The following is a 21,662-nucleotide window of genomic DNA, read 5'->3' as shown; positions in this document are numbered from 1 at the left end:
TGTCATTTATTAGTCACAAAGAGAGCAAGCGTGAGCCCCATGTGCTCACAGATACCCCACATCCTCGGCTGCCATCACTGAGTCTCAAGAAAGAGCTTTTTTTTTAAATTAAGTTAGTAAATATTTGAGCGCCTACCCTATGTTGTAGGCAAGAGGGATACAGCAACGAGCAAACCTGACACAAACTTCTGCCTTTGAGTAGTTTACATTCTAGTGGGGGGAGAGAGCTGATAAATAAATTAGAAAGATCATGATAAGTGATGTGGAGAAAAATAAAGCAGAACAGGGAGACGGGGAACGGTCTGCAAGTTCAATACCACCCTGGATATATGTCATGTCTTCCTTCGCCACATCTCAAAGAAATTCCACACAGATTAGCCTCACAGAAGAATTATATCATCTCGACACTAGAAGAATTATAGCATCATTTGACAGACGGAAAAACAGGCTCAGAGAGGCTCAAAAATTTGCTTATGGTCACAGAGCACATCAGCAGTAGAATGAGCATCTCTTTTATATGCCAAGTAATAGACAAGATAAATACAATGATAAAAGCTAAAATTTTCTGAGCACTTATCACATGCCAGGCATTGTTCATGTGCTTTTTATGTTTCATGTAATCCTCACAACAACCTCTTGATGTGTATATTATTACCATTCCCATTTTACAGATGAGGTAACAAGAGGCACAAAATGGCTAAGTAACTCACCCAAGATGTCCAGTTAGTGAGTGGTGAAGCTAGCATTCTAATCTAGGCAGTTGGCTTCCTGACCCTGTGCTCATAACCAGTACCGTACCTAAAGCCATCCCAGAAAGGGCATGGCTGAGAAAAAAGAAACTCTCAAGACATCTCAGGATGACTACGACCCACCTTTCCTTAGGGTCAGCTCCCTTTTAGCCCTTTATCAAAGACTGTATGAAAGCTGGTATCCAGAGCTAGAGGACCGCAAAACTCATCTTCCCGACCATTCCACTCAGACACAACCCACAGGGCCGCTCACGAGACCTCGCCATGGAGCTCCATCCCCATACGTACGTGTAGTTTGTTAAGTAGTACTGCGTCTGTCGTGCTGTTGGCTCCTGGCTTGGCAGCTTTCCAGAACTGCTTCTGGGCGGAGTAGCGATTCATGGGACATAGTTTAAAGAGGCAATCTAGAAGTGAAACAAACAAGTGAAAACTGTTACTGAGGACGCATATACACTCAACCTACGAAAAAAACTTTCCCCTTTTATTTCTATAACGCATTATAAATTACATGAAAGTGTAAATGGTAAGTTACAGGGCCCTTTTACAAACCTCTCCTCTGACCTTTAATTCTCACCACCATCATGTGAGGTTAGAAATGAGGAAAATGAAACTTCTAGAAAGTTAAGTCAAATGTCCATTGTCACACAGCCAGTTAGGGGCAGAGCTGGGACTCAGACTCCAAATTCAGAGCTCTCAATGCTGCCCCAGAGTTATCTCCTTTCCTTTATGATGGACAACTTTAAGGGCAGTAGTCTCACTGTATGCAATAGTACCTACAAACATTTCTGGATATAAATCCAACTCACTTCAATTTGACTACATTAAAAAAAACAACAACAACAGAAGCTTATTTGGAGACACCTCCTTGGGCAATGGTCTCTTGAGTGTTGTTTACCAGATGACTCTCTGGAGAGCAGGAAGAAAATAAAGGAACTTGCAGAGACATCCTGTGTCTTCTCCCTCTCTCTCAGTGCATGGTGATGTGCTTCTGTTTAGGAATGCCTGGGGTCATGACTTTTTACATTGTTTTATGTAGTAGAACTAACTCACAAAATGGACTAGTGGCTTCAAAAGATGTCTGCAATGAAATCAAAACACCGAAGAGAGGAGTAATGCAAACCTCACAAACAAGAAAAAGGAAAAATGATGATGATCTAACGAGATGTGAAAAAAAAAGTCACCCAGATATTAAAAACTGTTTTAAAAAACACTTAAAATGTTGTCTCTAATGATGAACGTTGCCCTGAAAGCACCCATGTGCCTTAAGATATTCATGATAATATGCTAATCATGATTAAAAGGACACATTATTGTTTAATCTTAATCTTTTTCATCAACATATTTTCCTGCTTGCTTTTATAATGTATACAATCTATTAGTACAGTGACACATGTATATAACTTTTAAACACACACACACACACACACAGAGTTTAGGGGTATTTTTGTCAAAATTTTTTGATAGGGATATGCCATGGAAAGAGTTTACAAATAACCGCTCTAAAAAACTAACACTAGGGCTTCCCTGGTGGCGCAGTGGTTGAGAGTCCGCGTGCTGATGCAGCAGACACGGGTTCATGCCCCGGTCTGGGAAGATCTCACATGCCGCGGAGCGGCTGGGCCCGTGAGCCATGGCCGCTGAGCCTGTGCTTCCAGAGCCTGTGCTCCGCAACGGGAGAGGCCACAACAGTGAGAGGCCCGCGTACCGCAAAAAAAAAAAAACAACTAACACTAGAATTGATACTCACTCTCTGAAAATTTTACCTTTTGACATACAGGACTTTCAAATGGTATCTGTAGAGTAAAATTAATAAATTTGGAATGAACACCCAGATTTGGGAAAACTGCACCCTGAAAGTAGATCAGAGCAAGCTTTTATAAAAAACTTAATCTACTAACTGTACACTTATTCATATCTGTTCACTGAGACATTCCCTGAAAGGACACTGAACAGCTAAATACTGTTTTTGTCTTAGCCAAATAACTATCTCAAAGTAAAAAATATTCATTTACTGTCAAGGACACAGATACTAAGTCTTTCCTCTAATTCAGTTGGAATCAATGAACTTTTACGAAGTACAATGCATACAAATACTTGACACTGTTCAGAAAATAATTTTTAATCAATTAACTGCAGAAAAAAAGGTACTTTCCCATTTCAATAACCTCCTTCTTCACTAAATATTTCTACCTAGTCACAAGCAGCTACCAGACAAATATAAGATCACTGATATCCATCTTTATCAAGAATGTAATCCATCTACTGAAAGTAATTGTTAGTGCGCATGAAAGACGCTATCCAGGTCTTTAGAGAACAAAGGACATGGCAGGAAACTGGTTTAAAAGATAAAAGTTTCATTTCTAATGAAACTCACAGGTCATTGTTATTTACTGTATCAGTGGCAACTTCATGACGTCACTGAAAGACACAGTTTTTCTACCGCTTTGATATATGTGAACTCTCCATTCACCCTGAGAACAATCACACACAACCATGAGACTACCAGCCAGTGTTAAATGTCCTATCTTTGACACAAGACAGAAGGTGCCACTTGCGCAGGACCAGGGTGACTTCCTTGATAATCACAAGACTTAACACCAAAAAACCATTCAAAACACTTAAGTCACTGGTATTAATATCTGGTACACAACTTTTTATGGATTAAATGAGGTTAATAATTTCAATTTTCATCAATAAGAAGACATTGAGAAAAACTATTATTTTTCCCTCCAGCACAATTCATATGATGATGGCTAACTGGTATGCATTACCATCCCACCCCATCCCACCCATAACTTGACTTAAGTTGATTTAAGGATCCGGCTGGATCTATAACGCCAAGGGATTAACATGCAATGGAAAGTACCATTTTACAACTGTTGATGGTATTGTCAGTGGGTATAACCCACTTAACAAACCAATGGACTACAAACAGGCTCAAATTTCAGATAGCTTTCCATTGACCTAAGATGAGAGTGTGAATTGAAGCACTGTCAATCCAACCAAAGCCTTGCTGTAACTTCCACAACAACTATTTTTCTTGGGCAAAACAGCATTGTACTGGATTAAGCGTTTTTACAACCAACTGTCTATGTAAATATGAGATGCTAACATACTAGTAACAGAACCAAATTAGCCTTGCTGATTTTGTCCTGTCTTCCCAGTTGCTTAGCAACTGATTCAAAGTGAAAATTAGATTAAGCAATTCAAATATGATGTTAAAGTAACCTTCTGAAATTTTGCATTTCAGCGGCTCTACATTGCCCTTTGCTGTTTGGATGGCACAGCAGGACAAAGTTAAAGTTCTGCTGGATCCCAATACTGTGCTAAGTATAGAAATGCACAAATATAGGGAATCTGGTGGAAGAATTGTACCTATTTGGGGGAAGTATGTATGTGTGTATATATATGTGCATGTACACACACACACCGTGCTTTGATTTTGCCCCAAAGAAATGCCACAAAGATCTCTTATGTGACAAGTGATTTTTCAAGGCTTTTAAAAAATAAACTAAATTAAGCTTTCAAAAAATTACTTTGGAATATTCCTAAGCTTCAGCAGATGCCACACTGGGCTAGCAAAGGAGAAGTGAGCGGAATGGAGGGGCTGGGTTAAGTGTTAAAGGGCATGTGGGCTGAAAACAGGCCATAGCTGATTTTCCATGGTTTAAAGAGCATTCCAGGGACTTCCCTGGTGGCGCAGTGGTTAAGAATCCGCCTGCCAATGCAGGGGACACGGGTTCGAGTCCTGGTCCGGGAAGATCCCACATGCCGCGGAGCAACTAAGCCCGTGCGCCATAACTACTGAGCCTGCGAGCCACAACTACTGAGGCTGTGAGCCACAACTACTGAAGCCCGCGAGCCTAGAGCCCAGACACCGCAACAAAGAGTAGCCCCCGCTCGCTGCAACCAGAGAAAGCCCACATGCAGCAACGAAGACCCAATGCAGCCGAAAATAAAATAAATAAATAAATTTATAAAAGTAAATAAATAAATAAAGAGCATTCCAGAACTTGGTTGAAGGGAGAACACTCAATTGCTTAGCAGCTGCATTAACCATGACCTTAGGACTTGTGGTGCTTGGTTAGGAAAAGACAGGAGGGGATTATCTGGTGGCACAGTGCTTAAGAATCTGCCTGCCGATGCAGGGGACATGGGTTCGTGCCCTGGTCCGAGAAGATCCCACATGCCATGGAGCAACTGAGCCCGTGCACCACAACTACTGAGCGTGCACTCTAGAGCCCACGAGCCACAACTACCGAGCCCACGTGCCACAACTACCGAAGCCCGCATGCCTAGAGCCCATGCTCCGCAACAACAGAAGCCACTGCAATGAGAAGCCCGCACACCGCAACGAAGAGTGGCCCCCGCTCACCACACCTAGAGAAAGCCCACGTGCAGCAACGAAGACCCAACACAGCCAAAGATAAATTAATTAATAAAAAAAAAAAAAAAGAAAAAACAGGAGGAAGAGGAGCCACAGGTGTGCTTGGAGCCACCTTGATGGGGTTCCCAGCGGGGTGAGAAAGCAAGAAGCCGACGGAGCCACACATCAGGGACTCAGTGAGAGAATAAAGTCTGCCAGAAGAACGGCCGAAACCTCCCATCTCCTTGCTGTCCTCCATATCCTTAGAACTTTGAACTCTAGAAGGTAAAGTGCCTGATGGCAGGGACTCGTGTCTGTTCTGTACACTCCGGTAACCCAGGGGCTAGGAGTAATGTAGCGGCACAAAGATGGTTGTTGTATTAAGGATTTAAACATGCTGAAATCCCTAGGTCTCCAGAAGCGACATCAGGTTTGTCCTAAGTCACTTCCAGCTTTGAGCCCCCAGCAATCTATTCATGAATCCAATGACTACTTATTAAAGTGCCTACTATGTGCTGGGCACGGTACAGGGGGCTGAGACTGTAACAGTGAACCCAATGCACAAGCTTCTTAGTATAACCCTAGTGACAGCGAAAAACTAGTCAAATACACAACTTGAAGTATACAGCAGGTTAAAGGACTATGGAGACGAGAATTATCTATCAGCCCAATACGACTGGTGTGGAGGAGTACCACTTTATACGGGGTCATCACGAAAGGCATGTCCACGGCTTCTGAGCAGAGAGCTGCAGGGTGAGAAGGAGCCCGGCTCTGATAACAACGTAGAGGCAACGCCTTCCAGGCAGAGGGAACAGCAAGTGCGAAGGCTTCGAGTTGGAAGGAAATCTTCAGGAGGTTAAAAATGAGCACAGAAGGGCTGGAGGGAAGCGGACGCAGGGAGAGCTGCAGGAGACGTGTCTGGAGAAGCAAGCAGGGGGCCACATCACGCAGGGTTGTGTGGGTCACGGGGAGGCACTGCTTGTCCTTGCGGGAAGCTACCAAAGGGCTTTAAACAAAGAAGAACCTGGTTTTTGTTTCTACCGGAGCTTTCTTCTGGCGATGGTGCCTCCTAAGAAAGGGAAGGCCGGGAGGGGGTGGATTTAGAGGAGAATAGGAGAAATCAAGAATCTTATTTTGGCTTTGCTTGGTTTGAGATGCCTATGAAACAACCAAGCTGAAATGTTCAGTGGGCCATTGGTCAACTAGCAGGTTGAAAATACAGGACAGTCAGTAATTTAAGGGGTTAGGGGCAGAAGAAGAGGAAGGATGGGGGTACTGGAGAAGAGAGCTGAGGAAATCAGTACGACAAATGCAATGCAGCGACTCATCTTGGCTAGGGAGATCTAACCAAACCTGGAGAATATGTTAATTGAGCCTTACAAAAGCTTGAACTTGATTCACAGTTTTCAGACGGCAGAATAAAGACCTTTCCTCTCCTTTTCCCCTCCCCCAACAAAAAACTCCAACACAATGAAAATTAAAAACAAAAAAATGCAACTTCATCTTCTGAGAAACTCAAATCCTTCTTTTGGAATAAATGAAGATGGGAAGAGGATGGAGAGGTAGAACTTGAGAGATGGAGGGAGGTATCTGCAGTGAGGGTACCAGTGAGAAGCAAGCTTATTTGCCCTACGGAACCCTGGAAAGGCTCAGGACCCCATGATGACACTGCACAGGGCATCACTGCCCAACCTGGAGCAGGGACAAAGGGCCCATGGGCTGAGACCCAGGAGTGATGGGTCATCCCCTCCGCCTGCCACATGGAAGCGTGATGAAGCCTGCAGAGGGAGAGAACACTAGTAAATGCTACAAAAGAGCTAATAGGCAAATGAGGACAAATGAGATGATTAAGAACTCCAGGGAAAAGCTGTGTACTATTGATAAAATGTAGTATGTGTTTAGCTCAATGGTGAACAATATTTACACAGTCATAAAAATCTAAGACTAACTATTAATTTAGCCAAAAAAAGTAATACAACTTTAATGGGAGGATGGAGGGGGAGGAGGAAAGTGTCGGAAGCCACCGTCATGTACAATAACAGGAAGTGAACAGGTGATATTTAAGATAAATTCATCTACAGATATGAAGAGACACACATCATCTAGAAATACAGTGGTAAATACCAGAATAAAATGTTAAAATGTTTTCAATTGTTGCCTCAAAAAAGTGGGAAAGCGTGAGGTGTCAGACATAAGACCGTTATTTTTATTCTGCATTTTATCAATCTTTGACTCTTTTAAGTTCAATGCACATAACATAAAATTAACCATTTTCAAATGAACAATTCTGTGGCATTTAGTACATTCCCAATGTTGTACAACCACCACCTCTATTTAGTTCCAAAACATTTTCTTCACTCCCACGAGTAAACCCTGTATCTATGAAGCAGTTCCCCCTCCAACCCATGTATCAATGAAAATCTGTAACTTTTAAACATGACCTTTTTATACTAAATCACTGTTCAACATCACAGTGAGATATCACTTTACACTACAGGGTGACAGAAGCCAACAAGCTGGATAATAACAAGGATCAGAAGGGATGTGGAAACCTTTCTGCACTATCGTTCAGTGTGGCTACAAAGGAATGCACACATAACCTCTAACATATAATTCAGCAGTTCTCTGCTGGGCAAACATTCCAAAGAAATCTCTCCCAGGTCGCCAGATCTCGCACTTCCACAGGTAGAAGGATGCTCTAGGAAAAAGGGCGATGAGAAGGCACATCTGCTCTTGAGCGCACTGGCCTGGAAGCAACATTAAACTTGTGCTCACAGACCATCAGTGATAACCAATCACATGATCCCCCCACCCCCATGATGCCAGGAGCTAAGAAATGCCCTTCAGTCGAGTGCCCAGGAAGAAGAAATGAGTTTGCTGTGGACCCAAGCAACCCGTGCTGCAATCTGTCCTCCAGGTTGCCAAGCGCCCATTTCACTGTCTCTTACCCCATCCACTGGCTGATGTGGCGGTAGTTAACTAGGCAAACACAGTCCCTCATGGCACAGAATTTGAGCTCTTCTAACCTACCTCACTGATCAAAGAGACGAACAGTCAACAAGCTACCATCTTTTTAAAATTCTTCATTCAGTGAGTATATATAAATGCAATTTTATATAGGGAGAAATCAAGAGTAGATTTACATGAGCTCAAATATGAAAAATTTAAGTGTTGATCGTACATATCTTGGCTTCTTTTGAAAAAGAGGCAACAGAGTAAAAATTTCAGAAGGAGCAGACAATATGATCAACAAAGAGAAAGGGGAATGTTAATTCCCCACCAAGGGAGTTAAGATTTCAAAGAAGCAATGAAAGGGGAAAACAAAATTGTTGGATTTTAAGGACTTTCCCAACTCATACTTACTGGACAAACAGCTTCACGAGGGTAGAGCTTATCTGCCTTCTGCATCATCCTGTCCCTGGTGCTTTCAGTAAATATGGGATCAGTGAATGAGTACTCAGTCCATGAGTGGGTACTCAAGGTGGAAGAATGCTCTTCAACGGCAGTTCACAAAAGGAAAACCTACTCCTATTTCCAACAAAAGCCTTCCATAAACAAGTAATTAAGTCCAGTTCAGTAAGAGGAAACCAGTACATCACACTGTTGTGTCTGTTGCATGCGAATCACATTTCCCCAAGCCAGAACAGAAGAAGCCCTTTGAAGTCCAGTGACATTTTCCAATAGGGACTGCCAAATCAACCTTCCATTACCTATCTACAGAAAACACAGACATTGTTCCTGAGAGACAAAGCACAACAAGGTAATTTTTTCCCATTAAGGTGACCAGATGCTTTTTCTGAGTAGAAAACTCAGACTGAGGACTCCCAAGGTTGCTCTCCTGTACCTTTATCATCTTACCTGGTTGCAGGACCATCATTCACAAACACATTAAAAACGAGAAATGTAGGGAGAAACTTCCCTTTTTGACCTACTTTAGCTTGGCCAATTAAATTTTTATTTACCTTTTTGAATATAGATCAGAGAAGTAAAAACTTAGTTGGGAAGGCAAGGACTCCTCCCATTGTGGAAGACAAACGGGCCCAGGAGTTCCTTCTAGAGGCAGCCCCAACACAGGTATCTGCCTTCGCTTGGACAGCTGGAGCCTCTGCCCTGGACTCTGCACCGGAACAGATGGATACAAAGTCCCAGGGCCAGTTCAAGACTGCTCGTGGGAGCGGTGCCGGATGTGTCCACGGGAAATGTCCAGAGCCTGCCTCCCCCAGCACTGAGTCTGGTTCCCTGCTGAGTCTGCGAGTGACTGATAGCCTTTCAACAGTTTCCTCCTGGCTTAGGTGAGTCAGTTTCTGCTATCTGCAACCCAAAGTCCGAGCTGACCCATAGAGTAACAAAAATGCCAAAAACAATAAGAGACAAGGAATCTGGAAACCCGGGTTCCAGCCCTGGCTCCACCACTCACTATCCAGGAAGCCACAGCCAGGTTACTAAAGCTCTCTGTGCCCACACATCTTCCCTGGAAAACAGATGATCCCCAAGGCACCCCAGAGCCCTAAGACCTGATGATGTTTGTGGAAGCTTATAGACCACGTCAGAGAAGTCACAGAAAACCCACATGTGGAAGCACTGAGGTGTACGCTGATCTGCCATCTGGAAGAATGGGTTTAAACCTCAGCTCTATTCTACGTTGTATGATCTTGGGGAAAATTATCTCATCTCTGTAGGTTTTCATTTCTTGCCTATAAAAGGGCAATAACCGCAATGGGTAACTCACAAATTAACCTAAAAGATTAACTACTTCACTTGAAGCACTGAGTACAGATTCTGGCACAGAGTAAACCAATATTAGCCACTAAGACAAAATGGATAAACGAATTGCATCTCATGCTCCACTTTAATGCTGGACAGCTACAGACGACTGTTACACATAACGACATGGATGCATTCCACAAACATTTTTTTTTAATTTATTTTATTTATTTATTTTTGGCTGTGTTGCATCTTCATTGCTGCACGCGGGCTTTCTCTAGTTGTGGCAAGTGGGGGCTACTCTTCATTGTGGTGCACGGGCTTCTCGTTGCGGTGGTTTCTCTTGCAGAGCACGGGCTCTAGGCACATGGGCTTCAGTAGTTGTGGCTCGCGGGCTCAGTAGTTGTGGTTCGCGGGCTCTAGAGCGCAGGCTCAGTAGCTGTGGCACACGGGCTTAGTTGCTCCGTGGCATGCGGTATCCTTCCGGACCAGGGCTCGAACCCGCGTCCCCTGCATTGGCAGGCGGATTCTTAACCACTGTGCCACCAGGGAAGTCCCCACAAACACTATTTTGAGTGAAAGAAACCAAGGCAAAAAGAGTCCATTTATACCGAATGAATCCATTCACGTGACGTTCAAGAACAGGCAAAACTTTGCTAGAGCCACAGTCAAAATAGCAGTTACCTTTGGGGGCGGTATTTCCTGAGAAGGGGCACTTTCTGGGGTGCTGGAAATGTTCTCCTAGCTCAATCTGGGTGGGAGTCATGTGGGTATAAGTGTATTTAAAACATCAAGCAGTGCTCAAATTTAAGGTTTGTGCATCTTTGTGTGTGTGTGTGTGTGTGTGTGTGTGTGTGTGTGTAATACCTTAAGGAAAGAAAAAACTGAGATAGTACTTGTTCTCACAAAAAGGAGGATGATCTTGCTGATAACAGAAAAACAAATTTCCCCTTCATATAAAAGGTTAACAATAGTGTCCGACTTCTGTGGCTGCGAAAACACACCTTGTTTTGTCAGGGTTTGGGTTGGGCACTTACTGGTTCATAATGGAGAGGAGGAGGGGCAGAAGGGAGATGACATCACTGTCTCCCCAAAGGGCAGCCGTTCTTTGTTCACCGCAGGACACTCTGGGCAATAAGCATTCCCTGGCACCAAGCCCGATGCCCGGAGGTATTCTGACCGAGTCCCTTTTCCCCACTGATTCCCTGTTCTATCCAAACACCTTGAAACCATTAACAGGCAGCGGTTTTAAATCTGTAATGAAATGCCATGTTGTCTGACATTTGCTTCAAAATAACTGGGGAGGGCTTCCCTGGTGGCGCAGTGGTTGAGAGTCCGCCTGCCGATGCAGGGGACACGGGTTCGTGCCCCGGTCCGGGAAGATCCCACATGCCACGGAGCGGCTGGGCCCGTGAGCCATGGCCGCTGAGCCTGCGCGTCCGGAGCCTGTGCTCTGCGACGGGAGAGGCCACAACAATGAGAGACCCGCGTACCAAAATAATAATAATAATAATAAAAAATAACTGGGGAGAGAGAGATGGGAGGATATAGATGACTTGAGATTGGCCATGAGTTGCTAACAGTCAAGGTGCGTATTGGATACATGGAGGTTCGTTATACTATTATTCTTTCAATTTGTATACGTGCTTAAATTTTTGTATAATAAAAGATATTTCAATATCTTCAAAATCATCTATTAATTTATTTTCAAATGCGAAATTTTTATAAAAATCAATCAAATGTTCACCAAGTTCAAAAAAAGACTATTTTTAAAAGAGGAAGAAAGGAAAAAGGAAGAAAGGAAAAAGGAAGAAAGGGAGAGAGGGAAGGAGGGGGGAAAAGGAAGAAAGGAAGGAAGGGAGGGAGAAAAGCATGTTATTTATATCATCTGGTCCAATTTGCCAATCTACCTGAAAACCAATATACTCTAGAAAGGAGTAAATAGCTGGACAGACCTGTCAAATAAATCCAACAGTCACAAAAAATTGAGCTAGGATGCCCAGTTCTGTGTTAGATATACGAAGAGTAAACAAAATCGTGGACTTCAGGTTAAAAATCTTGCTGTGTAGAGCTCTACATGCTCAGTATCTCTCAACGCAAATCAAATCTCACAGTGCATAGCCCTGGCTATTTCAAACACTACAGCTCATGTGAACCTCTGAGGATATGTCACATCTTCTACAAAAGGGCATTCAGAAGGTCTGAAAAGACTTACATGAGCTATTGGGTTGGTTATCCCAAGATCCTCCTGGAAAAATACTTTTGCCATCAGAAACGCCCATTACACGAAGGAAACGTACACAGTTTCTCCTGCATTTGATTTCTCCTTCATTCAACAAACATTTCTTAAGCACATGTGTGCTGGAGACACAGTGTCAGTAGAACCTGGGCCCTGAGAGTCCTTGGGGAGACAGACGGAGCCAACAGGTAGTTCCAAGGTGTTTGGAGCAGAACATCTAAGCCAGCCCAGGGAGACATGGGAGAGACAGTGTCAGAGGCCTTCTCAGCTGAGCTTAACAGCATCTACTGCTCAAGCCAGTGGGTGGGGCAGGAAGAGGGATGGACGACATGGAAAGAATGAGAAGTTGGAGAAACCTGTTCCATTATATGCTGCACATCCTGCTTTTCTGTGACGTGGACCAGACCTCCTGATATGGCCCATGGTCTAGAAGAGAAAGGCTAATACTGCCAGCCTGCTGGCCCTCCTCTCACCCCTACCTAGGCAGGGCGGGGGCAGGGGCAGGGAGGAGGGCATCACCCTTTGACCCCATGAGTGCACTTCCCTCCCACGTTCTCCACGTGGTATTCAAGGCAACCTTGGCCAAGTGAGCAAAGCTGTCACTGCTGGTTTGTATTCACATCTCCATGGAGAGGCAAGAAGGCAAGCGGACAACAACGACCAAAGGAAGATGCAGCCCCATCTGTCCTGCTCTGTTCGTTTGTTTCCTGGTCTCCACTGAAGACCTAGTGACCCAACTCTGGGTCCTTCGGTGCTTCCAACCCAGGATTCCCCAACCAGCCCCTTTCATACATGATGTGGGCCACTCCCTATACATAGTTGTGATTTTTTTTTTTGCATACTAAGCACACCCTCAGTGAACAGATTACTTCCAAAGGGACCCTTTCACCAACCCTAACTCAGCGAAAAGGAACTAAGTAAACAAATCAGGAGTCACTCAAAGATGGCATATATTTACCCTGAATAAAAAGAAAAGTCATTTTCTTAATTTATTTCACGACTTAGGTTTCCTTTACTTACATTTGATTTTTAATCCTAGCAAACACAGTCTACCATCAAACAGCCTTTACAAGTTAAAATATCTCTCAAGAAAAATGACTGTCAAGATTTTTCTCTCCTCCAGAACACGTATCTGAAAGACATGATACATTCCCACCCCAAACAGTGGCTTATCAGAGTAGCAACTCTCCAGGAAGGCACCTCAAGAATGACCCCTTGCTTCAAAATTATTATACCAGGGTTTCTCAGCACAGGCCCAACACTGTGGGCATCATCTATAATTCTTTCTTGGGGGGGCAGGTGCTGTCCTGTGCATTGTAGGAAGCCTGGCGGCATCCGTGGCCTTACATCTCAGGGGTCAGTAGCACCCAGGTATTACAATCAAAAATGCCCCCCACTGAGGACCTCAGGATTAAGCCTTCCTTCCCATTCTTCTCATGAACCAATGTCCTAAAGTTACTGAAATTGACACAATGGAGGGATAAAGACAATGGTAGGGGGTGAAAAGGGAAGCATTCCAGACCCTTCGGTGCTACATCTCAAAACCACATTCTTTGTTTGCTGTATTTGCAACTCTACTTTATCGCTACAGCTCTTGTTCTAAAACTGACTCCCCTGCCTAAAACCCTTTAGGGTTGTGATTCTCAGCCCTGGCTACTCCCCACAGCCACACAGGGAGTGTTCAAAATACTACTGTGCTCTGGCCCCTCCCCAGGAGATTCTAACTCCTTGGAGGTGGGGTGTGAGCAATTTTCCCTCCCAAACTCCCCAGGAGATTTCAACTGAGAACCACTCCTTCAGGATTTCACACCACAGCAGTTGAGCTCAAATTCAGAAGTACAAATATCATAGTTGTCAGGGGATTTTATCAATACAAATTAATACAAATGCCTGAGTGGAGGGACAGGGCCTAGGAATTGTCATTTTTTTTTAATAAATAAATTTGTTTGTTTATTTTTGGCTGCATTGGGTCTTCGTTGCTGTGCACAGGCTTTCTCTAGTTGCAGTGAGCGGGGGCTACCCTTCGTTTTGGTGCATGGGCTTCTCATTGCGGTGGCTTCTTTTGTTGCGGAGCACAGGCTCTAGGTGCACGGGCTTCAGTAGTTGTGACTTGCAGGCTCTAGAGCTCGGGCTCAGTAGTTGTGGCGCACTGGCTTAGTTGCTCCGCGGCATGTGGGATCTTCCCGGACCTGGGCTCGAACCCGTGTCCCCTGCATTGGCAGGCGGATTCTTAACCACTGTGCCACCAGGGAAGTCCAGAATTGCCATTTTTAACAAGTTCTCCAGGTGATGTTTCTTTTTTTTTTTTGCGGTATTGTTAATTTACAATGTGTGTTAGTTTCAAGTGTACAGCATAGTGATTCAGTTATACATACATATATATATTCTTTTCCAGAGTCTTTTCCTTTATAGGTTATTATAAGATGTTCCCTGTGCTATACAGTAGGTCCTTGTTGTTTACCTATTTTATATATAGTAGTGTGTATCTGCTAATCCCAAAGTCCTAGTTTATCCCTCCCCCCTTCCCCTTTGGTAACCATGTTTGTTTTCTATGTTTGTGAGTCTATTTCTGTTTTGTAAATAAGTTCATTTGTATCATTTTTTTGGACTCCACATATAAGTGATCTCATATGATATTTGTCTCTCTCTGTCTGACTTACTTCCATAAAAAAGAATGAAGTACTGCCATTTGCAGCAACCTGGATGGACCCAGAGATGATCATAGTAAGTGAAGTAAGTCAGGTGATTCTAATGTGAATTGGCCCCAGCCACACTCAGAGAAACACTAACCTGCAGAATAAATGAATTCTAAGAACGGGACTTCTCAAACTTGAACATGTAGACCAATCATCTGAGGATCTTGTTAACAGGAAGGCACTGATTCAGCAGGTCTGGAGACAGGTCTGAGAAGCTGCATTCCTAACAAACTGTCAGGTCATCTGGAAGTTGCTGGCCTGGGGAACCACTCTGAGTAGCAACGTTCTAAGAAACTGAAGTCACTGCCAGCCACCTGGATTCCCCAGTCCTGTCAGACATACCTCAAAGAGCTTAACAAGCAAAGCGTTCAGATGCCTCAGATGACAGCGTGGTGCACAGAACATCAGCTGGGGATGCGTGGGCTGCCCACCTTCCCACCCACCTCTTGTTTCATTTCTTTAAAATGTTCCTCCACCAACACCCCGCTCCCACCATTCCAAAACACTTACAGTTCTCACAAACATGTGCCACATGTCACTCTTCTGTATTTTTACCAAGTTGTTCTCTCCGCCTGAAACTGTATTCCCAGGTCCCCACCTTGACCAGCACCATGGCTATTTGCTGCCTAGGCCACTCTTCATCTCTCACATGCTTTCAGCTCACCTCAAAGGCCAGCTCCCTAGAGAAGACCTCCCTGTTCCCCATCCTACCTGACTCTGCTACGATGCAGACTCATCACGCCCTCCTCCAGGATGCCAAACAGTGCCTTTCTCCCTTACGATGTATGTAATAGGTACGTGGACCATGAAGGACTCATCTATTCAGTGGGAAAAATTACTTCCTCTGCCCCGGATTTAAAAAAACAAACAAACAAAAAACAGCAAGACACTGACTCCCCTAAGTTGCAAACAGTGCCAATTCAGAAATTTAAATTATCTAAACCCTTATAATGATCAAAGCTGCCAATGTTATTTCAAGCCAGGTTTCCACTCCTGCACTCCCTTCTGACATAAATCTCCATCCTCCCCACCGTACTCCCATCCTGCCTACTTCACTTCCAGGGATAAGGGAAGAGATGAGGGACAGGAGAACAGCAGAGTCCTTCCTTGGCTAGCTTCACACTCTAGCCCGGCATGACAGATACTTACAGCTGCTTCATTCACGAGCACTTGTTCTTAGATTTTTATTTGTAAATAATTGGAAACTTACAGAAAAGTTGCAAGAGTAATAATACGAAGACTACTCTTTACCCAATGTCACCTATTGTTAACATTTTGCCCATTTGCTTTACCATTCATGCTCTCTCTGTATGTACACATACAATATATAACACTTCATATGTATGATACATACATATGACATAATTTCCTTAACCACTTGGGAGTAAGTTGCACACATTATTGTCCTTTATATTTACTTCAGTGCCCATTTCCTAAGAACAAGGATATTCTCTAACGTAACGATGGTGCAGTTATCAACTTCAGTAAATTTAACATTGATACTATACTTTTATCTCAACTTTTATAGTCCAGATTTTCATTTTGTCATTTGATCCAATAATGTCCTGTCTAGCACTTCCTGATCCAGTCTGGGATCCAATTTAGGATGAGGGAATGCATTTAGTTGTGATATGACTACAGCTGTTACACATCTTTTATGATCATGACTTTTTTTTTTAAGAACACAGTCCTTTTTAAAAAAAACAGAGCACTCCTCATGAGGGGTTTGTCTGATGTTTCCTCAAGGTTTGACTCCAGCTGGGATACTACGTAAGGGATGCTGTGTGCTTCTCGGGGCGTCACATCTGGAGGTGTACGGCATCCATCTGCTCTGGCTGGCACTTTAACAGGCATCTTGGAGGTGAGCCTGCCATGGCTAGATGTCCCTCCTCTGCATTCCCCCTTCAGGGGGAAAAGCATCTGTTCTGGCAGTCACAACCCCTCCGCAGCCAATGAAGGTCCGATCCAGCAACCCTAGGTTCTTCTCCATGGGGCGCCCTTCCTAGCTAAGAAAAGCCCCACACCAGCTCACCTACACCCGTGGCCCTTATGTGCCCAGTGGAAAAATCACACATTCTTTGCCTGAGGAAATGGACGTCAATGTAGCAGAAATGCTCTTTTACTTTGCTGTCAACAGAGCTAGACAGCCTCTTTCATCCCCATATATTCCCTGGTTGGAATCAGACACCCTCATCCCTCCCCCAGCAGAGGAGACACATACCCAGATCTCCAGGTAATCCAGTAACTGTTTTCAGTGAATGCTTTTATAAAGACTGATCCCTCAACAGGAATGCATCATCCTCTGTGTCCTGGTGCCTCAGCAGAGACTTCTGACTTTATCCTACCTGACCTCCCTCCCACCTTCCACCTCCACAACTCTGCCCATGCCTGGAAACAGAAGTCTATGGTCTTATTCATCCCTGTGTTCCAAACAGCCTAGCAAACACATGAGCCTTCCCTAACTGTTGCTGAGCTATAATGTACCTCCCACCTAGAACGCACCGTCAGACGCATTCAAAAACTGTCATCTGAAAAACGGGTCTTGCCTTATTTCCGTCTCCTTTAGTTCTTTTTTTCACTTGTTTAGTCAAAAGTTGATGCTGTAGTATTTTAGTTAATGTTTCTGTTTTCTTTTCATGTTTTGTTACCCGTAAGCTTGAAATTTTTAATATGTACCCATTTTTTATGGATCTATCATTTACATCCAACAAAATTCACACTTTTAAAGTATACAGTTCAACAGTTTTTTAAAAAAATTCAGATATCACCACTATCTAATCCCAGAACACCCGCATCTTCCCCAAAAGAAACCCTGTACCTAGTAGCAGTCACTGCCTGTTCTCCTCTCCCCTCAGGACCTAGCAGCTTCTAATCTACTTTCTGTCTCTATGAATTCTGGACATTTCACATAAATGGAATCATAAAATACATGGCCTTTTGTGACTGGCTTCTTTCACTTAGCATGTTTGGAAGGTTGATCCATGTTGTGGCAGGTATCAGTACTTCATTCCTTTTTATGGCTGAATAATAGTCCATTTTGTGGATATACCACATTTTGTTTACCCATTAATCAGGTGATGGACATTTGAGTTATTCCTACTTTTTAGCTATTATGAATAATGCTGCTAGAAACGTTCACATACAAGGTTTTATGCAGATCTGTTTTTACTTCTCTTGGGCATGTACCTAGGAGCGGAACTGCTGGTAATATGGTAACTATATTCAACCTTTTGAAGAATTACCAAACTATTTTACAAAATGGTTGCGTGATTTTACGATCTCAGCCGTATGAGGGTCCCAATTTCTCCACATCCTCACCAACACTTATTACTGTCCACCTTTTTGACTCTAGTCATACTAGTGGTTTCTCATTGTGGTTTCCATTTGCATTTCTCTAACAACTGATGATAATGAGCATCTTTTCATGTGCCAATTGGCCGTTTGTATATTGCCTTTAGAGAAATGTCTATTCAAATCCTTTACCCATTTTCACACTGGAATTGTTGTGTAGTTCTAAGAGGTTTTTTTTGTGTGTGTGTGTAATTCTACAAGTTCCTAGACACTAGTCCTTAACAGAAAAAGGATTTGCAAATATTTTCTCCCTTTCTGTGAGTTGTCTCTTTACTTTCTTATTGAAGAGAAAGATACTGTCCTTTGAAGGTTTTAAGTTTCATGAAGTCCAATTTATCTATTTTTTGTTTTGTTGCTTATGCTTTTGGTGTCATATCAAATAACTACTGCCTGATCCAAGTTCATGAAGATTTATACCTATGTTTTCTTCTAGAAGGTTTATATTTTAGCTCTTATCTTTAGATCTTTGATCCACTCTGTGTTAACTTTTGTGTATGGTGTGAGGTAGGGGTCCAACTTCATTCTTGTTCATCTGGGAATCCAGCTGTCCCAGCACCAGTTGCTGAAAAGACCATTTTCCCCTTTTAATTGTCTTGGTACCTATGTTGAAAATCAGTTGACTATAAATCATGGGTTTCCTTCCCCTTTGCTTCTAAGAGGCAATTAACTGTACACCCAACACTTCCCACACTCAACTATCAGCAACAAAAGGAAAAAAAAAGTCTATTAAAAAAAAATGTTCTAGAAACTCACCAAGAAAGCCTACAACTATAATTAAACACATTTGAAAATGTAAAATTAGTATTATTTCTCTCAAAGTTAAACAAACATATATATAAGAACCAAAGCCACCATCTATACTGCACTCAAGTATGTAAGAATGTGTGGTGATGCAACTGGGTCTGAAAACCCAACTTTTCAAATACAGAAAGAAGACAGAAGGTCTTCAGAATGGGTTCTGTTGACATATAAGGCAGTGTGAGATTACATTCCAAGGCTACTTTACTGTCAATAACTTTTTAAACAATGGATATGACAACATACTTGGCAAAGTTAGCTTTGACGAAGTTCTCTTCCAGGAATAAATTCAGCTTGGAATACTGAATGAATTTCTCTAAAGACCACAAAATTAGGATGTGGTTTCATGAGCTGTACCACCCAACCAAGAAATTAAGTGGGACTCTTATTTCTCCATTCCTGTGTTGTGATGGCTACTGAGGTTCTGTTGAACTCCCATTCGGGAAGCAAATAAGTCTTAGAGGGACAGCCATAGAAATTAGCTTTTATGACACAATCTTGACCTTCTTCCAAGGAATGTGTCTACCACCATTAACTTTAAATTCTCAGAATACCAACCTTCACACCATAATCTCCACATTACAATTTCTAACCAGCCCACAGACTATCATTTTACGCAGAAGACACATAAACATTCACATATATTTGACAAATGCCAGGAAAGTGTTCTCAATTTAGAAGCCAAAAATTAAAGCTATTTAAACCCTTCTCAAAAAAACACAGAACAGGAAGGTCGGTAGAGACAGCCTTCTTTCTGAGCTCCAGCCTGTCAAAGAGCCCATCTGCATGTTCCCCAGCAAGGCCACCCAACAAGACCCAAGGTTGCCTTCGCCTCAGAATCACAGAATCATTTAAGACCTTAGAAATCCTAGATGCCAACCCCAATCCCTGGGGGAGCTTGAGAGAACATGACGAGTGGCCAGAAACCGGGGCCGTAATGTCCAAAAATCTGCCTTGAATGGATAAACAAACTGAGTTATGCAATGGAACTGTGCTCAGCAGTAAAAAAAAAGACCAGACTTTTGACAGAACCACCACATGAATGAATCTTAACATAAGTATGGTGCATGGAAAGAGGCTGGACAAAAGAGAGTGCATGCTGTATGATGCCATTTAAATATAAAATTCTAGGAAATGCACACTAATCTATAATGATGAAGCAGATCAGGGTTCCCTTGGGTAGGGGTGGCAGTGGGGTAAAGAAGGAGGGAATAGGGGTTAAAAGGGGGCAGGATGAGACTTTTAGGGTGGTGAATATCTTAATTATGGTGATGATTTCACAGGTATATACATGTGTTAAAACTTACCGAAGTGTACACTTTTTAAATGTGGAGGTTATTGTATGCCAATTATATTCAATACCTCAATAAAACAATTTTAAACAACAGTAACACAAAACTACATCCACCACCTCACAACAGGGCATATTGACGTGCGAACCGGACACTGTCAAGCCCAAGACCAATTCAGTGCAGAGGAGATCCGACTTGTGCTAGTGCCACGGAAGGAAAGCCATGACCCCAAGGACCCCAACTGTAAAAATGCCATCACTGGGTGGGTGAGGGCTTCAGCCAATTACTTTCATTCAACGATTTTCATTTTTAGAGTTCATTACTTCTCTTGACCCCAGTTTTATGAATCAAGTACAGCATCACAAATCCAACTGGCTGCAGCAGCCACTCAAGAATTTTAAGAAGGTGAGGACCACAGGAAACGAAGGGATGTTAGCAAACTGTAGAGTGCTTGCCCTCTGAAAAACTGTCAGTTTCTGACCATTTTGCCACCTAAGAACACTAATCCAAAGTGGCTGGATCTTCTGAATTTTCCCCCAAAGCCAGAATTTTGTGTTTTTATGTAAAGTATACAATTTTAAAGGGTGAACCAACTAACTCAATTTTTAAAACATCGTGCAGGTTAAAACAAAAACTAGGGAGAGCAGGAGTCAGCCCATGGGCTGATGATCTGCAAATGTGGACAGAGAGGCTATGAACACAGGCTCTGGGTTCAAGACCAGCTCTATCCCTCCCTGCTCTGCAACCTCAGGTAACTTAACCTAAGATCCCATATCCTCACCAGTAAAATGGGGCTATTCATAAAGGACCTACATCTGAGGGTTGCAGTCAAGACGAAATGTTTAACACCTAGAAAACCCCCAGTACATATCACTAATAGTATTCTCCAAATGAGAGCATGCCTCACTTCAACAGACTTCTCCAAAAATAGATTTGTCTTTTGTATTGAAGCTGCAGATGGCATGAAGCTTGGAGTGATCTTAAGAACACTGGTGAAGCAAACAGGCTTCAACAGCCCAGAGGAAGGAGACAAAACCAACCACATCACACAGGTTCAACAGTAAACTTCTGCGTGCTGGGGAGCAAATCCTAACTCACTAAGGAAGATACAGGCAATATGCAACTCGGAAGGACTTGGAGGGATGTGAGTAGAACGTGTCAGTGTTTTATGGCAACAAAACATGGTGGGGAAGAGGGCAACGCATTACTCATGATCCTGAGCACTAATCAGACCACAAGTGAATACGACATCTAGTTTTGGAAGCCACGCTGTAGGAGACACAGTGAACGGGATACAGCCAGAGAGAGGCACCAGGACACCCAGTGGACTCAACAATGTTTCTGGAGGAAAGTAAGGCTCGGTGAAGTTAGGTACCTTACGTGAGATCATACCTGAACTGAGACGCTCCAAATCCAGAGCCACACTTCTAGACATACTTTTGGAAAACTTCATTTGGAAAAAGTTAA

At 43.1% G+C, this 21,662-nt stretch overlaps 1 protein-coding gene across 1 annotated transcript in view; it reads right to left on the bottom strand.

Moving 5' to 3' along the window:
- The window catches only part of ITPR1 (inositol 1,4,5-trisphosphate receptor type 1), a 318,582-nt gene that overhangs the window by 200,800 nt on the left and 96,120 nt on the right, over window positions 1-21,662 (bottom strand). Inside the window, exon 4 of the mRNA XM_082663160.1 lies at window positions 1,038-1,153. Within this exon, the coding sequence (XP_082519286.1) occupies window positions 1,038-1,153 (116 nt within the window). The remainder of the gene's footprint in view (window positions 1-1,037; window positions 1,154-21,662) is intronic.

The sequence above is a fragment of the Grampus griseus genome (assembly GCF_964374135.1).
Source record: "Grampus griseus genome assembly, chromosome: 10".
Taxonomy (NCBI): Eukaryota; Metazoa; Chordata; class Mammalia; order Artiodactyla; family Delphinidae; genus Grampus; species Grampus griseus.
The sequence above is the reverse complement of the archived record's forward strand: the minus strand, read 5'-3'. Positions and strand labels throughout refer to the sequence as shown.